A 25,644-nucleotide genomic window follows, 5' to 3' on the forward strand; every position below is an offset into this window, starting at 1 on the left:
TGTAAACCCTTCATACGTTGATGTTGCAATAATAAGTTATTTTTAAAAAATATCTTCCGTGTAAGTGATTATGTTTGTATGCCCATGTTTTGGTCTAATATCAATAAGATCGTTTCTGTTTTTCTTTAGTTGGCTTTGAAACCAATATTGAGTTAAGCAAATAATGGGTCGAATTATGGTTAATAAGTAATATAAATTCTTATGTATATATATTGTATATATGTGACTATAAATTTAGCTAACTAAAAAATTATGTAATATATAAATACAATCTTGAACATATATATATTTATTTATTTGTGGGAGGAATGTATGAAATTATTGGATAGAAGTTATTTTTGAGTTAAATGACCTTTAATGTCTTTAAAGTGAGTTAAATATTAATAAATGTTTATATGTGTCTTGACTTTTTTAAAAAGGAATACCAAGTGTTTCCTTCCAAATTTGAAGTGATATAGTATTTTAGTTTTCTTATATGATTTTATGAACTTCAATGTAAAAGTTTTTCAAAGTAATAAGTACACTCACTGATTGAATTATAAAATTTGGAGAAATGTTTATTTCGTTTAATCATCTGCTCTTTTAAATAAATTAAATAAGTATGTTGTTATTACTACAAATAGGACAACATATATTATAGTTTAACCATGGAGTTAAGCAATGGAAATGGAACTTGTGATTGCAAGACAAAATGCTTATATGTTACACATTGATCGTTTAAAAATGAATAGGAACATCTAATTTTCAAATAAAGTTGATTGGTTTGTTAAAACCAACATATGTGAATTTAAATTTAACTATGCAAATTTAAAAAATAAATATGAATAGATTAGAAAGGCAAGAAATATAAAAGAAATATTTTTTTATATAAATAAAATAAAAATTGAAAACAATGTTAAATATATATAATACTTTCTACATTAAAATATAGAATCAAACTCTTACAAGTTACAACACATATGAGATATAACAACATTTGATATTGGTAGGAGAGAAAGAGAGAATGTTTACTATAAGATGGTAATCCAAATTAGATAATGGAGATGAATCTTTAAAAAATAGAACAATGTAATATCTATATATATATAATACTTTCTAAATTAAAATATAAAATCAAACTCTTACAACACATATGAGATATAACAACATTTGATATTGGTGGGAGAGGAAGAGAGAATGATTACTTATAAGATAATAATCCAAATTAGATAAAGGAGACAAATCTTTTAAAATAAGAACAATGTAAAATATATATCATGTAGTCTCTAAAATTAAAATTTAGCATTAACAATTTACAATGATATTTCATATTTTTTACAACCCATACAACAAAAATAAGAAATCAAAAATAACAAAAGAAAATGAAAAATGATTTGAGGTATTGTAGAAGAGAATGAGAGAATGTGAAAATGAGATAGTAAAAGAATGTCAATATGAGAGAATGATAGATTGAGAGAATGCTTATTTATATGATAAGAAATGATGGAAGTTACATTTAGAACTATGGAGTTACAATAGTAATTTATTGTGTTTGAATAGAACTGAGTGGCAGAATATGATTAATGCATAATTTATTTTATTTTCAGTTATAATTTTATTTTAATGTGTGAGTTAAATGTATTGGGTTTATTGGGTCTTAAATATTGTTTAAAGCAATTAGAAAGCAAATAAAAAAATAAAAAAAAATTAGAAAACATTAAATGAAAATCAACCAATAAGGAGAGACCAAAACCCTACTTTTATATATATGATATATTGCTTTAAACTTTGAAATGAGAAATATATTATAAACAATAATTTTACATGAGAAATATATTAATTTAGCCAACCAGAATATGAATATAAGTTTAGCCAACCAAAATAAATAAAAATATTAAAATTTAACCAAAAATAATTTCTCTTGAAAGATAATAAGTTAGTAGGAGGAATGAATTAATGTACAATTATTGGATAGGAGTTACATTTGAGTTAAATGGAGTTACATGTCTCTAATTATAAATAAATATTTTAATTTTTTATAACCTAAAATAAAAGGAATACCAAGTGGCTGAATCAAAATTCACATGATTTGGTTGTTTGTTGATATAAACTCAACACTTACACATAATATTTCAAAATAAAAAATATTACATTTTAAGTGACAAACTAAATTAGTTTTCTTATAAAATTATATGAATTCTTCAATCTCAATAATTTTTAAAATCCCAAGGATAACTTATATTTTTTTGGTTTTCACTCATCAATTTAATTTATAGTGCTAGATTTCATACTAATGGTTTCATCTTTAGAGAATTTAGTGAAATGATATTTTTAAAATTATATTTTATTTTTATATTTAAGTTCCAGTTGAATATGTTTTGTTTTTTGGATCATTTTTTATTTTGATTAAAGACATAAAAAACCAATTGTTTAATTATGTTCTTTTTGTTTTCAAAAACCTCAAATCATAAAAATATATATATATATATATATATATATATATTATATTGATCTTTGCAGATTTAACAATTGGATCACAAAACAAAATAGTCTTTATAAATGGATAAATGGATAATTATATTGATCTTTAAATATTATATTGATCTTTATAAATTATTTAAAATGATACATGAATATGTGAGATAACCAGAGACATAATAGATAATTACATATGGATCATTTCAACTTTATGATCTTATTGTATGGTGAATATTGTAAGGAAGTATGAAAATAATGACTTATAAGATGTTAATATAAAATAGAAATGGAGATAAACATTTTAAAAGATTAAAATAAATATATAAGATATACATATCATACAAACTCTAAAACTAAGCTTTTACAATGATATTTGATTTGATTTTTTATAACCCATACAATAACAATAACAAAAAAATACAAAACAATACAAAACAAAACAAAAAAGAGATTTGAGAGTAGTGGAAGAAGATGAGAGAATGAAAGAGTGATAGACTAAGAGAATAAGATAATGAGTATTTATAGGAAGAGAAATGATGAAAAATTACATTTAGAAAAATGAGAGTTACAATTCTAATTTATTGTTTTGTTTTAATACAATTGATTAATACAACTTAGTGGAGAAATAAAGTTAATGCATAATTTATAGGGAGAAGCTATAAAGATTTCAGTTTTATATTATGTGAGTTAAATGTAAAAATTAATTGTTTTAAATTTGTGTTTTAATATAATTTTTTTTTGTTAAAATTGCATTGCCAAGTGGACTAATAAGGAGAGACTGAAACTCTACTTTTATATATATGATTACACCTTGGTGTCAATCGACATCCATCCCGAAATCCTATAAATTTTTTTGTGGATGTTACAAAAATATAAGAGAAGGCAGGGAAAATGTCATTAAAATCATGAACTTTCAAATTTTGGCTATTTAAAACATGAACTTTGTTGTAGGCCATTTAAAACATCAACTTTCGTTGACTAGCTTTTTTAAACATGAAGTTTCGTTGACCAGGTCAAAAAAGACATGACGTTAAATCCGATAATTGACCTACTAACAGACGTTACTATGCCGTTAATCACTCCATTACTAACAAAACGACATCGTTTTAATAGAAGTTTTAATTCGAAAAGTGTTATTTAAACCATGAACTTTTAAATATATGCCATTTAAACCATGAACTTGTAAATGTATGTCATTTAAACCATGAACTTGTAAATGTATGTCATTTAAACCATGAACTTTCAAATTTATTATGTAAACCATAATACATAAAAATGGTGATCAATCTTTCAAACTCTAGTGCAGTATCCTAAAACAAGATGGTCATTCCTTCAGACTCTAGTGTAGTGTCCTAATAAATGAAAAAGATTCAAGACAAAAACAAAAAGACACAAAATACATGACAAAGATCGACAAAGAATGATGAACTGATGTTCTTCTCTCTCTTTCTCAGAATCGCATCATGAGGCAGAGTCAAAGAAAGAAGAGATAAACTAAACTAGGGTTAAACGGGTTAGCCAAATAGGCTTATATACTTCTACAATTTCTAATAAACTAATCGATTCGATTACCGAACCGAACTAAAATCCGGTTATTCAAAGCAATTGCACCGAACGATTAAGCTTTCTCTCTTCGATTTGCTCCGATAACCAAAAATTTTATGTTGTCTGATTTTTACCGAACGCCCAGGGCGAGTTCATGGTTTAAATGACATAAATTAAAAGTTCATGGTTTAAATGACATACATTTACAAGTTCATGATTTAAATGACCTATATTTAAAAGTTCATGATTTAAATGACATTATTTCAAACTAAAACTTTAATTAAAACGATGTCGGTTTGTCAGTAACGGAGTGATTAACGGCATAGTAACATCTGTTAATAGGTCAATTATCGGATTTAACGTCATGTCTTTTTTGGGCTGGTCAACGAAACTTCATATTTAAAAAAGCTAGTCAACGAAAGTTGATGTTTTAAATGGCCTACAACAAAGTTCATGTTTTAAATGGCCAAAATTTGAAAGTTCATGATTTTAATGACATTTTTCCCGATACAACATTGTGTATTTATAAAAGAAATGAATTTTTCTATTTTCTTTTTTTTTTAATCAAGAAATGAGCCTTATGAAAGAAAAATCTTAATATTAAAAGTTGACAAAATCACACCTTTTAAAAAAGTTTACAAAATCACACCTTCTATAAAAGTTGGATGGATGGCAAAAAAATTTATACTAAATCGGGTCGAACACAATTTATTTCATAACAAAATTTTTACTTCGAGGCATAATCTATTTAAAGTAGTTAATAATATTTTGTTCACTTAGTATCTGTTTCAGGTTGACCAAAAGAAAAGAATTTGTTTGATTGGTCTACAATATCAAATTAAAGCGTAAAAAAATAAAACAACATATTTGGGTGGAACACAATCCAATAATCTGTAGAACATCATATGAATAAAAGAAAAGAAAACTTTTTTTAGGTAAATTGACATCTCATCAAAGTTGCAAAGTAATTATATAACTTAAATCTTATAAAGTAATTAGTTTTGTTTAAATGTAGTTAATATAATATAATATTCATATATATTATTGAACAACAAATGAGAAATTTAAAAATGAATGTAGTATATTGTATGATAGTTAATTTTGTTCTCCAATTCCTTTCTCTACGCAGTGGTGAGCATTATTGACTTTAGAGTTGGAGATTCATGAGCCATGAGCGAACATCATCGATTACTTCTGGAAGGATTGTATAATGATCACTGCACAAGGTATAACCCCAAAATTGGATCCAGAAAAATAAGGTCAAGTAGTAAATTTATTCAAATAAAAAAGTGAAGTTAATTTCATGTTTAGATACCCTTCGTTTTGTTTAAACGTAACTGGAAATCCAGCCGTGCTAAGAATCTGAGCACATGTGAATCCAAATTGGAAGGGAACTACATTATCAGCTGTGACATACACATAAAAGAAAAGAAAAAAAAAGAATAATTAATAAGAATCAACATCCTCTCGCGATTGATATTTAAATTGTAATGTAGATCTGTAGATGTCAATAAACACATACAACTTCCTTGTGTAACTAAGATTGGTAGCGATGGAGCAAAACTTTCATAACCATAATCATATGTTAAATTGTCCAGAAAATTCCTGCAAGATTGATTTAGGTTTATACCACGTCTAAAAATTGTGTAACTTAAGTTTTCTTACAAATAGTGACATTACGGTTTAAAACGAGCCTACCTCCGAGCGGGAAGCCATCCGTTGATTCCAACAATAAATCGTAGGTTTATGGTTAGCGTTCCTGTGATAAAAGAAGACGCATAGTAGAGAGCTACCGCTGCACCCAAGCCGAAACCTCCTAGTCCTATCATGACTATCAAAACCAATTGGATTAATAGATTTGATATAAAAATTTGATGCATAGTAGAAAACCAAGCATGCTATGTGTTGAATGTTGATGATTATGGGTTACCATTGCTTGGTTCATCTTGTAAAAGGCTAATAACAAAGGCAGAAACTAAATTGAAAGAAACCAAATCCTCTTCCATGTCCTCAGAAATTTCGCTGACATCGGCCCCTAAAATTTTATATACAATATTATTAGTTTTAAATTAGAATTTTAGAAAAAATTAATTAATACTAGTGTATTTCTCAAGTTTAAAGCCAAGTAGTATATCTTACAAGCAGTATATTCTGTTCCACCATAGGAAGTGACAGGACGTACTGGAGCAGTCGGACAAATCCATTTTACCTATGCATAAAATCATATATTCTAATAAGAAATTTCAATTGGGTTTCTGTTTGACTAAAGTAAAAAAAGATATATGGCAAAATTTAACATTTGCTTGGATCCATACATTTGGAAGATTCAGTTGACGTACAAATCTAGCTGAGCTGCATGCAGAAAGAATAGACATATATAGAGTGATCAGAGATACACTTCAATTACAGAGAAGAACATAATTTTACTTATATATAACTTTAATGAAGTGAGAACATAAGAAATGAAATTTATGTGAAATTGTATGAGAGAGAAAAGTTCTTAATTATTCTTGTCAGGTCACCAATATTTTAATACTAAAAAGAAAACAAAAAATTATATACAAATAACACTTCAAATCAAATCATAATATTTGTAGAACATGTCAAAGTCAACTTTTAAAATTACTTTTTAGAAATGTTTATAAATTACTCTATTAGTAGAAGATGTCACTGATTTTAAACTTTTGTTATAACGAAATAGGTAACTTAGATACTTGAAACACGAATCATATATATATATATATATATATATATATATATATATATATAATAATAAAAAGTAAAGCATGTGATTGTGTTACTCTCTGCCATTATGTCCGATATCGTGAAGCCAGACTATAGTGACATTGTGATCTGCTGTTGGCCATATAATTTTAGTATCTCCATAATCTGTACAAATTGTAAAGTTTAATATATCAATTCTAAACATAGATGTAACCACAGAAAAAGTTATGAACAATTAATGAAGAAGGAAAAACGTACCAAAATTCATGTTTTTGATCAAATAGTCACTTTCTTTCAAAAACTTTTAGATTGCACTAGTTATTGATGGAGATTTTAAATGAAATGTATTGTGTATTTATAATCAAAGGAGTATTAAGATATAAAGTCTTATCATTAAAAGTTGGATGAATAATAATAAAAATTTATTAAAAGTTAAATTCATCTTATTATGATAGCGGATATAGAATATCTTATATAATAAAGTAAGGTTCCCTTTTAACAAGCTCTAAGAAGTTGCCAAATGCCATTTGACACTCTTTTCTTGTAACATGTGTCATTTTCACTATAATAGTTTTAGTATATTTTTCAATTAACTTTATATGACATACATTATCTTATTTATTTTTATATTTAAGACCTAATATTATACTTTATAAGATGTTTAATTTATTCTTTAATTTGTGTAGTAAATAGTCCAAAATAATGACTTTTATTTTTCTCTAAGAAATGGTCATTTGACACTCTCTTCTTGCAACGCGTGTCATTTTCTCTTTAATATCTTTATTGTATTTTTTTCAATTAACTTTATATGACATACATTTTTTATTTATATTTATATTGAAAATAATATAATTTGATATTATACATTTTGGGATGTTCAACTTATTTTTTAGTTTGTGTAGCATAAATAGTTATTTTCTTTTTTATATCTTTTTCCTTTATTTATTTATTTATTTATTATAGTAGATATAGAAATTCCTATCATATATTATTAGTAACATTAACAATTTATATTTGAAAATAATAAATAGAAGTATTTATGGACCTTCTCACATATTTTATTGAATTTCATATTTTATCACATATTTTGTAACTCTCATATTAATTTGATTACGCTGAAATTTCTATCATATATTTTTAGTTATATTAACCAAAAAAATAATACTTAAAACAACTAATGAACGTATTTTTGGTGAACTTTCTCACGTATTATACTAAATTTCAAATTCTATCACATATATTGTAACTCTCATATTATTAATCATATACGTCTTTAAGGTACTTAATTTCATTTTATTGAAATTATTTATTTATGTTATATGTAGACACTTTTGTAACTTCCACAGTACTAGTAATATTGTAATAAATGACTAATAACAATTAGAAACATAATAAATTATTAAAATATATTAATATGTGTTTATTACATTTTGTAACTCTCATATAGCTTATGTAACTCCTTATAAATATAAATTGATATAAGGATTATTGCATTAACTACCTAATTAAATAATAAATTGATAATAGGCTTCTAACTCTGATATTCCCTATAAAAAAAGACACACATTATCTCAATAACCCTCATATCTCAAACTTCAAATAAATTTGTAAATTCTATAATTTTTTTATTCAACTAACATTATCTTTGTGTATTTCTTTATTTTTATATAATAATGTAAAGTTTTCTTAATCTCATACTTTAAAAAACTGACAAGAGGCACTCATTCTTCTCAAAATTATATACATAAAAAATTATCCAAAAAAATATCTTGACATTTTAGCAATGTCATTTTTGAAATAACTTAACATTTTAGTAATATCTTTTTTGATATATTAGTAAGGTTCTCTTAACATTTTAGTAACAAGCTCTAAGAAGTTGTCATTTGGTACTCTCTTCTTGCAACATCTGTCATTTTCTCTTTAATATTTTCATTGTATTTTTTCAGTTAACTTTATATAACATACATTATTTAAATTTATATTTAGAACAAACTATAGTTTGATATTATACATTATAAGATATTCAATTTATTCTTTAATTTGTGTAGCATATTGTCCAAAATAATGATTTTCTCTTTTATTTCTTTACTTCTTTATTATAATATATATAAGATTTATTGTATATTATGTATTAATTCTATAAAATGTAACTCCAATAATGTTTGCTAGAAAAAGAAAAACTTATTGATATAAAAAAATAACACTCATCATTTTACACTTTGATGTATTAATTGCAATACAATTTATGTTTTATTGTTGAAACAACCCGACGTGTTTTCTTTTTCTGTATTAATCAAGCATCTCATACTAATTAATTAAACCAACTAAATAAACATTATTAACCAACCATAATACCAATAATAAACCAATATCCAATAATATACACATCGGAAACATGACTCATAACCAACTCCGATAAAACATCAACATGATATCATTCCTAACAATTATATCCAACTGAAACAACCCGATCCGTTTTTTTAATATACAAGAAGCATCTTATACTACTTAATTAAACCCACAACATAATCATGACTAATCTGCCATAATACTAATAACATGGACAGCGGAAAACATATAACAATTAACAATAAGCTTCTCCAATATATATCATTAATATAATATTATTTTTAACCATTCTATCTAATAAATTAGTTTATTACAAAATGAATTTTACATTTGTTTACATGCTCATAAAGAGAGACCACTTGCCAGTTGCCACTACTATATGAATTATGAAAACAAAAACGAAGTTTTAAAAGTCAGTGTGCTAGTAAGAAAAAAAAAAAAGATTATAGTGAAAGTTTGATCATTATTATTACATTAATTAATAATTTATTTTCTATTATACGAAGAAATTTGTAAAGTTTAGTTAAATCATTATTACATCCACTCTACATTAACACTCATTATTCAAACATTGTCATGCTCATTTGTATTGTTTTTTTTTTCTTCCTTCTATTTCGCTATATATACATTTTAAACACATTTTTATTTTAATGTTTGTTTCATAATAGTGACTGTTTTGCTCTAGTTTTACTTTTATCACTAAATTAGGCTAAAATCAATCATAATTTTGGAACTAGTACACATATTTCGAGTTATGTTTATCGGCAAAAGTATCATTGCACATGGATTGGTTTATTATTCTTTTTTTTTTTAATTAGGTAGACTAAATCCAAAAGTTTGTTTTCATTTTTTTTCTTCAAATTCCTATAAATAGACTTTAGCCTAAAAATTTATTCGAATAAAGGATATCTTTTATTTGGTCATTCACCTTTTGCCGACGTGACATAATGTTTTTTTTTTCCAAAAACAAACATAATAAGACCAAAATCGAAACCAAATCCACTACTGCCCTGACCAGGTTGCTGAGTCTGATAACCACCCTGAAAGCCGGCTTGGGCACCATACGCAGGATAGACCCCAGGTGTGATATTTTGAGTACCATAGCCGTTTGGCATTCCAGCCGCGGCTACTGGACTAGCTGTCCCTAATGCCCCCAACAAAGCCTGCCCAAATACTTGGTTCAAACCCAAACCAGCACCCTGAGAAGCCAGCAAAGCTGTAAGGGCCTGGCCAATAGCCGGGTTTATGGCCTGCGCAGCTTGGTTATTACCAGCTATGAAATGTCCATGGCCTCCAGGTGCACCATAACCAGTGTTTTCATTCCGTTGGTAGCGAATACTTTGTTTGTGAGAACTATGGTGATGTTGATGTTGCTTACCCTGCTTTGGCCCATCGTTTGCTTTATGGCAATGCAAGACATGACCTTCAAAGGTCTTATGTGGCTCTTCCAATACCCTCTTGGCACTTTCCGCGGATCTATAAACAAACAAAGTGAAACCTTTAGGTCTCCCAGTAGCTTTATCAAGCCCCAAAGGACCTTCTTCAATCTCCCCAAATCTTGAGAAAAACTCCAACAACTTCTTCGGATCAAGATCAGCGCTAACATTACTAACATAAATCTTCCTCTGAACATTCTCAGGGCTAAAATGCTGAACAGGCGAAGCCATTACCACAGGGTTTCCCTGAACAGGTCCTACAGCAGCAAGCTGACACGAAGTCATACGGGTTCCAATCTTTTTCTGAGGCTGCTTAAGCGCTTTACGAGCACCAGACCTTGACTTAAAGAGGATAAAGCCATAACCTTTAGATTGCCCAGATACCTTATCAACCACGCATTTGCAATCTTCGATCTCTCCGTAATGTTTAAAAGCTTCGATCAGTGCGTCGGCTTTAGTATCCCATCCAAGCCCGTGAACGAGAATCTTACGATGAACAGGATCCTCATCAGCTATAATCCGGATTCGATCGGCTACATCACGATGTCTCTCTGCAGCTTCTTTGAGAAGAATCAAAAGCTGATCCTTTGTTAACGGTTCTAATAGATCATAGAGGGGCTCTTCTGACTCATCATCCTCTTTGATGATCATCATTTCTGATATCAGGATCCTCTTTGTCACATTCCTGCTGCTTCTGAATCGGCTCTGACGTGTCGTTGGATTCAGATTCGAGCTTTCTCTTCTTTGTCATGGCGGAATTGGTGGTTTCTAAAGGTTGAATTGAAGAGAATCCTCTAGGGTTTTGTCTTCTTTCCTCCTATCTTTTTTAGTTTTTACAAATCTGCTTCAATCGACGAAGCTTAACGATTCGCGACCGTGTGAAGAAGACAAGACAGTTAGGAACTCTTCTTTAATCATCAGGTTACAACTAATGAAGTTTTGAGGCCCGTATACAAATGTGCCGTGACTTTTTAGTTCATCTGAAATCAAATTATCTCCAATCGAATTGATGAACCGGACCGATTAACTTAACCGGAAATATTGGCCATGATTGCCTACTATACTACTGGGTGGCAATTCCCAAATTGGTTATGTAGTGTGGTGTATAATCTGTATACTAGTAAAAGAGAAGTACAAAATATAATCTGGGTCGGGTCAATAAAAAAATTATCCGAAATTAAAGATTCGGATACTTACTAATCAAGCAAGAAATCTGGATCTTATGTATAATATAAAGTACACCTTGGTGTCAATCGACATCCATCCCGAAATCCTATAATTTTTTTTGCGGATGTTACAAAAATATAAGAGAAGGCAGGGAAAGAACATTGTGTATTTATAAAAGAAATGAATTTTTCTATTTTCTTTTTTTTTTTTAATCAAGAAATGAGCCTTATGAAAGAAAAATCTTAATATTAAAAGTTGACAAAATCACACCTTTTAAAAAAGTTTACAAAATCACACCTTCTATAAAAGTTGGATGGATGGCAAAAAATTTATACTAAATCGGGTCGAACACAATTTATTTCATAACAAAATTTTTACTTCGAAGCATAATCTATTTAAAGTAGTTAATAATATTTTTTTCACTTAGTATCTGTTTCAGGTTGACCAAAAGAAAAGAATTTGTTTGATTGGTCTACAATATCAAATTAAAGCGTAAAAAAACAAAACAACATATTTGGGTGGAACACAATCCAATAATCTGTAGAACATCATATGAATAAAAGAAAAGAAAACTTTTTTTAGGTAAATTGACATCTCATCAAAGTTGCAAAGTAATTATATAACTTAAATCTTATAAAGTAATTAGTTTTGTTTAAATGTAGTTAATATAATATAATATTCATATATATTATTGAACAACAAATGAGAAATTTAAAAATGAATGTAGTATATTGTATGATAGTTAATTTTGTTCTCCAATTCCTTTCTCTACGCAGTGGTGAGCATTATTGACCTTAGAGTTGGAGATTCATGAGCCATGAGCGAACATCATCGATTACTTCTGGAAGGATTGTATAATGATCACTGCACAAGGCATAACCCCAAAATTGGATCCAGAAAAATAAGGTCAAGTAGTAAATTTATTCAAATAAAAAAGTGAAGTTAATTTCATGTTTAGATACCCTTCGTTTTGTTTAAACGTAACTGGAAATCCAGCCGTGCTAAGAATCTGAGCACATGTGAATCCAAATTGGAAGGGAACTACATTATCAGCTGTGACATACACATAAAAGAAAAGAAAAAAGAAGAATAATTAATAAGAATCAACATCCTCTCGCGATTGATATTTAAATTGTAATGTAGATCTGTAGATGTTAATAAACACATACAACTTCCTTGTGTAACTAAGATTGGTAGCGATGGAGCAAAACTTTCATAACCATAATCATATGTTAAATTGTCCAGAAAATTCCTGCAAGATTGATTTAGGTTTATACCACGTCTAAAAATTGTGTAACTTAAGTTTTCTTACAAATAGTGACATTACGGTTTAAAACGAGCCTACTTCCGAGCGGGAAGCCATCCGTTGATTCCAACAATAAATCGTAGGTTTATGGTTAGCGTTCCTGTGATAAAAGAAGACGCATAGTAGAGAGCTACCGCTGCACCCAAGCCGAAACCTCCTAGTCCTATCATGACTATCAAAACCAATTGGATTAATAGATTTGATATAAAAATTTGATGCATAGTAGAAAACCAAGCATGCTATGTGTTGAATGTTGATGATTATGGGTTACCATTGCTTGGTTCATCTTGTAAAAGGCTAATAACAAAGGCAGAAACTAAATTGAAAGAAACCAAATCCTCTTCCATGTTCTCAGAAATTTCGCTGACATCGGCCCCTAAAATTTTATATACAATATTATTAGTTTTAAATTAGAATTTTAGAAAACATTAATTAATACTAGTGTATTTCTCAAGTTTAAAGCCAAGTAGTATATCTTACAAGCAGTATATTCTGTTCCACCATAGGAAGTGACATGACGTACTGGAGCAGTCGGACAAATCCATTTTACCTATGCATAAAATCATATATTCTAATAAGAAATTTCAATTGGGTTTATGTTTGACTAAAGTAAAAAAAGATATATGGCAAAATTTAACATTTGCTTGGATCCGTACATTTGGAAGATTCAGTTGACGTACAAATCTAGCTGAGCTGCATGCAGAAAGAATAGACATATATAGAGTGATCAGAGATACACTTTAATTACAGAGAAGAACACAATTTTACTTATATATAACTTTAATGAAGTGAGAACATAAGAAATGAAATTTATGTGAAATTGTATGAGAGAGAAAAGTTCTTAATTATTCTTGTCAGGTCACCAATATTTTAATACTAAAAAGAAAACAAAAAATTATATACAAATAACACTTCAAAACAAATCATAATATTTGTAGAACATGTCAAAGTCAACTTTTAAAATTACTTTTTAGAAATGTTTATAAATTACTCTATTAGTAGAAGATGTCACTGATTTTAAACTTTTGTTATAACGAAATAGGTAACTTAGATACTTGAAACACGAATCATATATATATATATATATATATATATATAATAATAAAAAGTAAAGCATGTGATTGTGTTACTCTCTGCCATTATGTCCGATATCGTGAAGCCAGACTATAGTGACATTGTGATCTGCTGTTGGCCATATAATTTTAGTATCTCCATAATCTGTACAAATTGTAAAGTTTAATATATCAATTCTAAACAGAGATGTAACCACAGAAAAAGTTATGAACAATTAATGAAGAAGGAAAAATGTACCAAAATTCATGTTTTTGATCAAATAGTCACTTTCTTTCAAAAACTTTTAGATTGCACTATTTATTGATGGAGATTTTAAATGAAATGTATTGTGTATTTATAATCAAAGGAGTATTAAGATATAAAGTCTTATCATTAAAAGTTGGATGAATAATAATAAAAATTTATTAAAAGTTAAATTCATCTTATTATGATAGCGGATATAGAATATCTTATATAATAAAGTAAGGTTCCCTTTTAACAAGCTCTAAGAAGTTGCCAAATGCCATTTGACACTCTTTTCTTGTAACATGTGTCATTTTCACTATAATAGTTTTAGTATATTTTTCAATTAACTTTATATGACATACATTATCTTATTTATTTTTATATTTAAGACCTAATATTATACTTTATAAGATGTTTAATTTATTCTTTAATTTGTGTAGTAAATAGTCCAAAATAATGACTTTTATTTTTCTCTAAGAAATGGTCATTTGACACTCTCTTCTTGCAACGCGTGTCATTTTCTCTTTAATATCTTTATTGTATTTTTTTCAATTAACTTTATATGACATACATTTTTTATTTATATTTATATTGAAAATAATATAATTTGATATTATACATTTTGGGATGTTCAACTTATTTTTTAGTTTGTGTAGCATAAATAGTTATTTTCTTTTTTATATCTTTTTCCTTTATTTATTTATTTATTTATTATAGTAGATATAGAAATTCCTATCATATATTATTAGTAACATTAACAATTTATATTTGAAAATAATAAATAGAAGTATTTATGGACCTTCTCACATATTTTATTGAATTTCATATTTTATCACATATTTTGTAACTCTCATATTAATTTGATTACGCTGAAATTTCTATCATATATTTTTAGTTATATTAACCAAAAAAATAATACTTAAAACAACTAATGAACGTATTTTTGGTGAACTTTCTCACGTATTATACTAAATTTCAAATTCTATCACATATATTGTAACTCTCATATTATTAATCATATACGTCTTTAAGGTACTTAATTTCATTTTATTGAAATTATTTATTTATGTTATATGTAGACACTTTTGTAACTTCCACAGTACTAGTAATATTGTAATAAATGACTAATAACAATTAGAAACATAATAAATTATTAAAATATATTAATATGTGTTTATTACATTTTGTAACTCTCATATAGCTTATGTAACTCCTTATAAATATAAATTGATATAAGGATTATTGCATTAACTACCTAATTAAATAATAAATTTATAATAGGCTTCTAACTCTGATATTCCCTATAAAAAAAGACACACATTATCTCAATAACCCTCATATCTCAAACTTCAAATAAATTTGTAAATTCTATAATTTTTTTATTCAACTAACATTATCTTTGTGTATTTCTTTATTTTTAAATAATAATGTAAAGTTTTATCTCATACTTTAAAAAACTGACAAGAGGCACTCATTCTTCTCAAAATTATATACATAAAAAATTATCCAAAAAAATATCTTGACATTTTAGCAATGTCATTTTTGAAATAACTTAACATTTTAGTAATATCTTTTTTGATATATTAGTAAGGTTCTCTTAACATTTTAGTAACAAGTTCTAAAAAGTTGTTATTTGGTACTCTCTTCTTGCAACATCTGTCATTTTCTCTTTAATATTTTCATTGTATTATTTCAGTTAACTTTATATGACATACATTATTTAAATTTATATTTAAAACAAACTATAGTTTGATATTATACATTATAAGATATTCAATTTATTCTTTAATTTGTGTAGCATATTGTCCAAAATAATAATTTTCTCTTTTATTTCTTTACTTCTTTATTATAATATATATAAGATTTATTGTATACTATGTATTAATTCTATAAAATGTAACTCCAATAATGTTTGCCAGAAAAAGAAAAACTTATTGATGTAAAAAAATAACAATCATCATTTTACACTTTGATGTATTAATTGCAATACAATTTATGTTTTATTGTTGAAACAACCCGACGTGTTTTCTTTTTCTGTATTAATCAAGCATCTCATCTATACTATTAAAAGGGAAGCATTTTTAATAAGTAGACATAGATTAAGAAATTATTACATGAAATGCCACTCAAATAAGAATAAGGATATGTATAACTTATAGCCAAACAGTTTGATAAAACAAATATTAAATGATTTTAACACATTAACACATAAAAATCGGAAGGAATTATAACCTATCATAAAATCTAAATAAATCAACTCCCATAATTAGAGTAGAATTAAAACAACCAATTAAAACCTAACCACATAATTAGCAACATAATCTTTAAGTCCATCGATTAGTAAAATTCAATCTTACAATATCTTCTAAAATAATAAAGATGTATTTAATTTATAAGGGAAGTTAACATAATCTTGGAAATTAAAACCAAAATCTCGGAAAGTATCTTAGAATATGATCTTAGTTTAATTACTTGCTTAATTATGAAATATTTAAATTATACTAACTAATATACCTTTCAACCGACCCTAATTGTAATATCATTTCAAAATGCTATAAATGATAACAAAAGAAAAAATATTTGCAAGAAACAATTAAATAATTTACTACTCCCGAAATTAACAGCATACCTTGATCAAATATTTGATTGGATTTTTGGATAGTTTCAAAAACTCCCAAAATTTTAAGAAAATTTGAATTATTGATTCACTAAAATACTGATTAAAAGATATTTAATCAAGATATGCTGTTAATTCAGCTTTTATTTTGCCTGAGAAATTAAAGTAATACGCAATTAAGTATTTATTTGTTGAGATTTTGATCTTACTAACCCTAACTATCTTTGAGCTGTATATATCTTCTTAAAGTTGCACACACTACATAAATCGTTTCACAAAAAGAATATTTTCATCGGCCACTGAGAAAATTAACCCTGCATAGCTTGGAATACGAGTGTGCAATGGTTTTAGAAAAGAAAACGGCAGATGATGTTGAATATGTAACCAAAGTCCATCATTAATCTCCTATATTTTATATGGGGTGAGTCTTATTTTTATTTTATTGTAGGTTCACAATTTTGTTATTTATATTTAAATATGGAATTTTGTATTTGCAGATAGTGGATGACATACATAAAAAGTGACATACATAATACCTAAACCTAAAGAGTGTAAGGATGCATCTAGGTTTTGTACATGAGTTAATTTGATCATTTATACACACATAATATAGTCATCGTATATCCTATATATTTACAAGCATTACCATTGTCTATAAACATTTAAACAATTTTCCATTTACTAAATTTTTTACAAATAGATTTACCGTCGATTAAATCTGGCTTTTCATATGATGTACTCATGTCATTTTTTTATTGTTTACGGTGTTTAGTCTTAAGATATAGAAGAGAATAGTATGTAATTGTATTGTAGATTTGTGTATCCATCAACACAACATATATCACAAGGTGTAGACATTTATGTCCCATAATGAAAATGTTTAATAATACATTTTATAAAACTAATTAGACATTGTTAATTCACATTATCTGTTTTATTTTCATTTAATTTGTTCATTATTTAAATTATGTCAATCAAACAAAACAAAACAAAACAATGTTTACACATTTAAGACTTAAATAGTAATATTTTATTTTAATTTTATCTATCAGAACAATATTTCCATATACATTTCTATTTTTGAATATATAAAAATAAAAAATGTTGACAAACTATTCGTGATAAATGGGACGGTGTAATATATTCAAAATCTTCATATTATTTATTTCAAATATCATGACTAATTATAGCGGGTATAAGATACACACGTGTAATTCAAAAAATAAAAAAACATTATAGTGTAAAAAAAATGGGTAACAAGTTAAAGTATAAACATTTTTGCTAGCTAGATTCAGTTCTCAAAATCTTTAATTTGAGTAAGCGTCAACTTCAGAATGGGTATGTGCCTACTTTAAGATGATTATTTTGAAAAAAAAAATTAGTATTTGAATATTTTATAGAGTTTGAGAATATCAAAAGTGAAAATACGAGTAATCCGTCATAATCTTTCACCCATTTCTTTAATATATATCTTACATATTACATATCAGAAAAAATCTATACTATTAAAAGGAAAGCATTTTTAATAAGTAGACATAGGGTTAAAGATTATTTATTACATGAAATGTCATTAAAAATAGAATAAGGATATGTATAACTTAGAGCCAAACATACACAATTAATATATGAACTGTATACGATACAAGTGTATCCAAACAGACCTGTAAGCAAATTAAATACTAAGGAAGAAAGAATATTCTAACTAATTGTAATAAATTTTGAAACAAGAATTACGAATATCAAATCCAATCTCAACACATTCAACTAAGCCGAGATTTCCGAGCTTAATTTCGAATTATCTGCGGAAAAAGGACCACGACATACAAAAAATATGGAAGAAGGGAACGAAAAAATATTATCCAAATATTCTTTATAAAATATCTGACAAAAATCTGGATAAACTAATTTCTTTTTTGGTACCTATATTCAATTCTCAAATCTCACTTGAGTAACTGACTAACTGTACATGTCAACTTCGGATTGGTAGAAAAAAACTGGGTTTTTTTTTTGTAAACTTTAGATAGTTTGAGAATATAAAAACGAAAAATTTTTCTCAATCCCTTTAACATATAATTATCTATATTGGAACGTTTTTTTAATTGAAACACATGTTATCCATGGGCTTTGCAAAATTTTAAAGTGATGAATGCAGACATTTCTCCTATGGGTTTTTACGGAAAAAATAGCAAAATTGTTATGGGCAAGCCTATCGAGTTGGATTTATTCAGGTAGACAATTTAGGTCATTTGATTTGAGAAGTTTTGATATTTTAGCCCGGTTTGATAGTTCTTGGGGCGGGACAAGACGGGTTTTCAGTCCCAAATAGATACATCACTTTTTTCTTACCATTTTTTCAATGTAATCTCATCATTTGTTGTCTAACCAAATAAAAAAATAAATTGAATACTAAACTTATAGTATGAGATAGGGTTATGAATGTTAATATCTTAAAAAAATATGTTTACATTAATAATTTCATATATATATATACGTAATATATTGCAAATATGATAACAAATTTTGGTTTTAAAATCATCCCCGCACGTACGTGCGGGTCCGAATCTAGTACTAATTAATTAAACCAACTAAATAAACATTATTAACCAACCATAATAACAATAATAAACTAATATCCAATAATATACACATCGGAAACATGACTCATAACCAACTCCGATAAAACATCAACATGATATCATTCCTAACAATTATATCCAACTGAAACAACCCGACCTGTTTTTTTAATATACAATAAGCATCTTATACTATTTAATTAAACCCACAACATAATCATGACTAATCTGCCATAATACTAATAACATGCACAGCGGAAAACATATAACAATTAACAATAAGCATCTCCAATATATATCATTAATATAATATTATTTTTAACCATTCCAATCCAACAAATTAGTTTATTACAAAATGAATTTTACATTTGTTTACATGCTCATAAAGAGAGACCACTTGCCAGTTGCCACTACTATATGAATTATGAAAACAAAAACGAAGTTTTAAAAGTCAGTGTGCTAGTAAGAAAAAAAAAAGATTATAGTGAAAGTTTGATCATTATTATTACATTAATTAATAATTTATTTTCGATTATACGAAGAAATTTGTAAAGTTTAGTTAAATCATTATTACATCCACTCTACATTAACACTCATTATTCAAACATTGTCATGCTCATTTGTATTGTTTTTTTTTTCTTCCTTCTATTTCGCTATATATACATTTTAAACACATTTTTATTTTAATGTTTGTTTCATAATAGTGACTGTTTTGCTCTAGTTTTACTTTTATCACTAAATTAGGCTAAAATCAATCATAATTTTGGAACTAGTACACATATTTCGAGTTATGTTTATCGGCAAAAATATCATTGCACATGTTTTTTTTTAATTAGGTAGACTAAATCCAAAAGGATATCTTTTATTTGGTCATTCACTTTTTGCCGACGTGACATATTTTTTTTTTTTTTTCCAAAAACAGACATAATAAGACCAAAATCGAAACCAAATCCACTACTCTCTTCTTCATAGCGACAATAATGCAAAAAAAAAGGAAACTAAAATTAAAAATAAACACAACGAGAAAAAGAAATTACAGAAAACTCTCTGTGAGGATTGATTTGTGTTTTCCAGAAGGAACGAACAAAAAAAGAAACCAAAAAAAAAAAAAAAAAAAAGACAAACGAAAGCAGTCGTCACCCAAAAGCTAACAACGCTTAAAGGCCTCTCCTTTATCTCATCTTTGAACCAAAACCCGTCGGAACCAATCATTTCACGGGTTTCTTCTGGAAAAGGTAACACCTTTCTTTGGTTTCATTCCTCTGTATATCGTTTCTCCTAATGTAATGTATCATTAAATCGATGATGTCTCTTGCTTTTTTTTATTTTATTTTTTTAATTAAACCTGCACGAATAGGTAGTATGTTAACAAATGGTGTAAATGTCGAAACCAGATTGTATGTAACGTTTTCGATTCTGTTACCTTATTTGGAAGAGTCTGAATCCTGGGTTGATTTGGGTTTTTGTGGGGTGGAGAATATTCAGATTTTGTGGGGTCTTTTTTGTTTGTGAATCTAGTAGAGATACCATAAAAACCAAAAACATTGAATTTATTGACTGAGTTTTTATTTCTCTAGGATTCGTTTTCTACTGTTTTGAAATATTTTTCCTCTTTTAAAAAACCTCTCTTTTTCTTCTTAGTGTTTTACACAATCAAAAAGACGTTATCTTTGCTCTCATTAAGGGACTTAGTTTGGGGTTTACACAGGTTGTGATCTTTTTCTTTGGCTGTGAAGAAAGATGTTTCTCCACAGTAGTTTTAGAGAAGGGTTGTCACTATCTCTTGGTGTCATCAGTGTTATCAGTTGGGGTGTTGCTGAGATACCTCAGATTATGACTAATTACAGTGAGAAATCCACTGAAGGTCTCTCTCTTGCCTTCTTAACGACGTGGATTATTGGGTAATATGATCTAATGGCTTTGCTTTTTTTCAATTGTTCATTGAGTAAATTGACGACCCCCTTTTTGTTTAATGGGAATTGGGAAATTTTTGAAAATTGGTGTAGGGATATCTTCAATCTTCTTGGCTGCTTGATGGAACCAGCTACTGTGAGTGAATCTACTAGAACCTAAGTTTTCTCAATCTTGTTGTCTCACCTTGAGTAGCGTAAAGCTAATTCTGAAAATTTTAATCCTTTTGCAGCTTCCAACACAGTTCTACATGGCACTGGTATATATTACAAAAAGACTAGAAGCAGCTTCATGTTTTACAGTGTTTGTTTGTATCTTTGCTTGATATGTGTGATTTCTTTGCAGTTGTATACAGTGACTACATCAGCTCTCTTTTTTCAATCTTTATATTACGGACATGTCTATCCCCGGTTGAAAAACAGAAGAAATCAGAGGGTATGCTATCTGAGCAGTGTTCTTTTCTTGTTTTTGAGCCTGTTAATTATGCGTTGATACTTAAACAGCTCGAGTATGAATGCCTGGTGTAGGTTGAAGCAGAACGTATTGCAAACATAAGCAGCGACGTGAGAATTCCTGGCCGATGGAGAAATAGCTCTGATACTGCTCCTTGTGGCGGTCATACGACACCTATCACTATGATTCCTGGGAGTCATAGAAATAGCTTTACCGGAAGAGAACTATTTTACACGTATTGATGCCATTTAGATTCTTTGCTTAGGCTACTCTAGCATTCTGATGAAAGAAAATATATGAAAGCAAAAGATTTGTTCAGAGGCTCTGAGATTCTTTTTTTTCACGTTTTAATTCTGTCAGGTCGGCAAGATCATTGTCGAGTAGTCATACACCACCAGCTGGATCTGTCTTAGCTCAGAGAATGGCTCGTGGTCACAGTGAACCAACTCTTGAAGAGCCATTGCTTCCTGAGGATGCCTCACCTCCTTCATTGCCTCCTTCCACCAAATCACTGCTATGCGTGGTTAGCATTGTTCACAATGCCTTGTGTTGATTTCCAAAATCCAAGCGGTTTTATTATAGAATAAGAATAACATTAGATTATTCTCTTATAGGTGTCAGCGTTCATGTTTCTTGGAACACTCAACCTTCCCAATTTGCTAAGTGAATCAAGAACTGCGGCTTTGGGAGAGAGAGATAGAGTATTTGTAGTTCAAGCAGCAAGAAAGCTTTTGCAGGTACTCATAAGTGGCACACTATAATTTATGCATTTCATGTCTACGTGCTTTTATGTCGAAGGAACTGTAAATGCAAATTGTGACTACTATTGGTTCTGTTTCAGGTCAGTAGCGGCAATTTAGTAGAACATGGTGATGGAGAAAGCAGCAGAACTGGAATGTTTTTGGGTTGGGCAATGACAGCCATTTACTTGGGTGGAAGGCTTCCCCAAATATGTCTCAATGTAAGAGGCTTTTGAATCGTCTATAACTAATTTATTCTTTTGATCTATTGTTTATAACAGTTTTAGCTAAATCAAATGTTCATTTCCGATATCTTCTTTTTGGCAGATGAGGAGAGGTCATGTGGAGGTAAGCGAGTATTAATCAATACGGCGCAAGTAAGAGTGTTGTATCTGAAGAATCCATTTGATGCTCTTCTTTTGAAATTGCAGGGGTTGAATCCATTGATGTTCTTATTTGCATTAATTGGCAATATGACTTATGTTGGAAGGTGAAGATCAACAATCTTTATGCCTTCAAGTCTCTAAAGAATCTCTGGTTGAACTCCTTAGACCTGTTTAACTCCCTTTTTCTGTTTTGGTTGCAGCATTCTTGTGCACAGTGTGGAATGGTTAAAAATTGCACCTAATCTACCATGGCTTGTTGATGCAGGAGGATGTGTTGTGCTTGATTTTCTTGTATACAATCTCTCTCATCAACTTCATGATCTTTGATTCCTTTCTTTTCACTGAGCTCTCTAAACTTCATTTATTCTTTGTTTCAGATCCTGCTTCAGTTTTTCCACTTCCGCTGTCGCAAAGACACTAACAAAGAAGAAGCATGAAACCACAGAAGCTGTCTAAGGCGTGGCTACCCCCACAAGGCTTCCAACAGATACAGTTTTGATCTGATCTGACTAGCAAGATTCATCTCAATTTATTTGTCTTCTTTCTTAACGGGATTGAGTTTTTAAATTTTTTTTTGTGCACTGATGAAACTACTCTTGGATTTATGAGTTTTAATAATATAAAGTTGTTTCTACTCAGATATGAATGATTTCAACAATTGTCACAAAAACAAAAATAACTCTCCATCAACCAGTTTATATTACTGTAATTTTGTATATAATAATAAATGTAGTTACATGAAGAGAGAGGTCTCTCTGACTCTCTCTATGGCTTGCGAGCAGTAAACATAATAAAAGAATCCTGAATATAATCTTCATAATCTGTGAGACCACATGATGTGCACACATCCTTGATCTCATCCTGCATCAAGTAATTGTAGCTCTGCAGAATTCTCTGCAAATATCCAAAATTCACAAAAGATCAAAATCTATGCTATAGACTAACCACTTCTGATCATTACAATTCTCTTTACCGATTGGAAAGGACGAATAATCCAAGGAGTTGAAGGACTGTATCTGAGAAAAGTTGTCCCGACAAAGACACCTCCACTTCTTAGAACACGACAGATCTCAGCAATCTTGAAACCAACAAGAAAAAAAATTAACAAGTGTCATGTCATTTGCAAAACAACTACGAAGCTATGGAGAAAATTTCAAGAACTTACAGCATTAGTAGGAGAAGGCCAACAGTGCAAGGCAGCACCAGCATGAACTGCATCAACAGAACCTGAAGGGAAAGGGAGACGAGAAACATCTGCTCTCACAACCGCTATATTAGTTGAGTTGTCGAAAGTATCATCGTTTTTTATGAATTCTTTGCACTGACGAAGCATGTTTTCAGAGTAGTCGAGGGCAATCACTCCCGAGTATTTTCCAGACTTGGCAAATTTCCGAGAAAACAAACCGCTTCCGCAACTAACATCCACAAGAACCCCACCTTCTGCTTCTTTGAAGTATTCCTCAGCCATTCTAAACTGCATTTTCAAAGTATTTAAGACCATGAGGAAAGAACAAGATCAACAAAAAAGACCAAAGATGTAGTTACCTCTTCATCTGGACCGGGAAAGCCACTTCTCTTAAAGTTTTGCCGCCAACCTCTTTCATACAAAAATGATACTAATGGACTCCTACACACACACACACACACACACACACAAAGAGGCTCAAACAAGACTTAGCTAACAGCACAGAGATGGTTAGTGAAGGTGGATAAAAAGAAGAAATGTACCGAAAGAGCTCGGTAGTAATGGGTTTGACTTCATCATAATCTTCCAAATCAGCAGTGACAGTTAAATCCAAGTATTCATCTTTGCTAGAGTATGTCTTGTTACACTGTCCACACTTGAATCCAGACCTGTAGATTGCTTGTCTGCAGACTCACACAAAACAAAACAAAGCTTTAGGGAAAAACAAAAGAAACAAGCAAAACTACATAACCATTAAGAATAAGGAGGTAAACAAGAACTTACAGGTTGATGCCTGAAGGCCCTTTCCTCATAAGTGGTTCATAGCAAACAGGACACGCAAACACTTGAGTCTCCTCTATTTCAATTTTTGAAGTTCCATTCTTATTTAAGTCCTGTAAGTACCATTGAATTCTATGTAATCAATCATTCTACAAAGCTTGTAAACGAAATCAAGAAAAGAAAAGCAGAACGCACCGATTCAGGAGCAACGGAGCTTATGGCGGCAGAAGGGAAACGGGGACGAACAGAGGAAGAAGAAGCAGAGAATCGGAGAAGAGGAGAGTGTGAATTAGAGGAGAAGAAATAAGAGCGGTTAGGGAAGAAAGGCTTGTTGAGGAGAGTAATAGCAGAAGAAGAAGAAGAAGAAGAAGCTGTTAGTGCGGCCATCGCCATTAGAGCAGACAGTTACAGAGTCAACGAGCAGAGAAAGAGAGATATGTTTTGGCTCTCAATTTATACGGAATCTGTTCTTTGCTCAGACAATTTGACGTTTCTTGCAACAACAAAATCGGTGAAGCAACAAATGTGTTGTCCGAATTTTATGTTCAGCCGAAATAAAAGGCGCACGCACACTTCTCGTTTTCACCATTCATTCGTTCACTTTCTTATAAGGGACTTGGTTTAATCGGGTCCACATGATCGAATGGCCTCTTTACTCACAAGTCATTTGTATCTTTTGATTCTTTCTTAGTCAAACTAATTAATCCAGAATACC

General features: G+C 29.0%; 3 protein-coding genes and 2 pseudogenes across 4 annotated transcripts; 1 reads left to right on the forward strand and 4 right to left on the reverse strand.

Annotated features, from left to right (window-relative positions):
* Positions 1-4,956: 4,956 nt before the first annotated feature.
* Positions 4,957-7,132, reverse strand: LOC147943242 (uncharacterized). Its single transcript, XM_087452725.1, has 9 exons — positions 6,985-7,132; positions 6,804-6,891; positions 6,318-6,354; positions 6,142-6,211; positions 5,933-6,037; positions 5,701-5,833; positions 5,525-5,607; positions 5,318-5,408; positions 4,957-5,219 (listed from the first exon to the last, which is right to left on the reverse strand). Exons 1-9 carry the CDS (start codon positions 6,992-6,994, stop codon positions 5,150-5,152), a joined length of 687 nt encoding a protein of 228 aa, XP_087308851.1. The 5' UTR covers positions 6,995-7,132; the 3' UTR covers positions 4,957-5,149.
* Positions 7,133-9,995: 2,863 nt separating this feature from the next.
* LOC147943243 (UBP1-associated protein 2B pseudogene) lies at positions 9,996-11,420 on the reverse strand (annotated as a pseudogene).
* Positions 11,421-12,280: 860 nt separating this feature from the next.
* Positions 12,281-14,365, reverse strand: LOC104785288 (uncharacterized). The gene is made up of 9 exons (XM_087513086.1): positions 14,296-14,365; positions 14,115-14,202; positions 13,641-13,677; positions 13,465-13,534; positions 13,256-13,360; positions 13,024-13,156; positions 12,848-12,930; positions 12,641-12,731; positions 12,281-12,542 (listed from the first exon to the last, which is right to left on the reverse strand). The coding sequence occupies exons 1-9, from the start codon at positions 14,303-14,305 to the stop codon at positions 12,473-12,475; spliced, it is 687 nt and encodes a 228-aa protein (XP_087369212.1). The 5' UTR covers positions 14,306-14,365; the 3' UTR covers positions 12,281-12,472.
* Positions 14,366-20,508: 6,143 nt separating this feature from the next.
* On the forward strand, positions 20,509-23,601 carry LOC104785289 (vacuolar lysine transporter YPQ1-like; annotated as a pseudogene). Its single transcript, XR_015598291.1, has 13 exons — positions 20,509-20,708; positions 21,182-21,374; positions 21,480-21,522; positions 21,617-21,643; positions 21,730-21,819; positions 21,912-22,072; positions 22,198-22,360; positions 22,452-22,574; positions 22,679-22,798; positions 22,905-22,925; positions 23,009-23,067; positions 23,164-23,254; positions 23,341-23,601. The product of XR_015598291.1 is annotated as a vacuolar lysine transporter YPQ1-like (transcript).
* A 20-nt stretch (positions 23,602-23,621) lies between these two features.
* Positions 23,622-25,566, reverse strand: LOC104785290 (putative methyltransferase At2g41040, chloroplastic). The gene is made up of 7 exons (XM_010510471.3): positions 25,125-25,566; positions 24,933-25,042; positions 24,692-24,832; positions 24,509-24,590; positions 24,129-24,437; positions 23,937-24,041; positions 23,622-23,857 (listed from the first exon to the last, which is right to left on the reverse strand). Exons 1-7 carry the CDS (start codon positions 25,320-25,322, stop codon positions 23,729-23,731), a joined length of 1,074 nt encoding a protein of 357 aa, XP_010508773.2. The 5' UTR covers positions 25,323-25,566; the 3' UTR covers positions 23,622-23,728.
* Between the last annotated feature and the right edge of the window lie 78 nt (positions 25,567-25,644).

Source organism: Camelina sativa, chromosome 5, assembly GCF_030686135.1.
Source record: "Camelina sativa cultivar CO46 ecotype springtype chromosome 5, ASM3068613v1".
Taxonomy (NCBI): Eukaryota; Viridiplantae; Streptophyta; class Magnoliopsida; order Brassicales; family Brassicaceae; genus Camelina; species Camelina sativa.

Excerpts from the sequence above, each read along its gene's own strand:
- LOC147943242 (XM_087452725.1), bottom strand. Across the intron at positions 5,834-5,932 it reads ACAAGATGAACCAAGCAATG|TCATGATAGGACTAGGAGGT; the intron begins GTAACCCATAAT and ends TGGTTTTGATAG. Across the intron at positions 5,409-5,524 it reads CTTAGTTACACAAGGAAGTT|CTGATAATGTAGTTCCCTTC; the intron begins GTATGTGTTTAT and ends TGTATGTCACAG.
- LOC104785290 (XM_010510471.3), bottom strand. The coding sequence starts at position 25,322 with ATGGCGATGGCCGCACTAACAGCTTCTTCTTCTTCTTCTTCTTCTGCT. Across the intron at positions 24,438-24,508 it reads TTCCCGGTCCAGATGAAGAG|TTTAGAATGGCTGAGGAATA; the intron begins GTAACTACATCT and ends TTGAAAATGCAG. Across the intron at positions 24,042-24,128 it reads GGCCTTCTCCTACTAATGCT|ATTGCTGAGATCTGTCGTGT; the intron begins GTAAGTTCTTGA and ends GTTGGTTTCAAG.
- LOC104785288 (XM_087513086.1), bottom strand. Across the intron at positions 12,931-13,023 it reads GGATGGCTTCCCGCTCGGAA|GAATTTTCTGGACAATTTAA; the intron begins GTAGGCTCGTTT and ends TCAATCTTGCAG. Across the intron at positions 12,732-12,847 it reads CTTAGTTACACAAGGAAGTT|CTGATAATGTAGTTCCCTTC; the intron begins GTATGTGTTTAT and ends TGTATGTCACAG.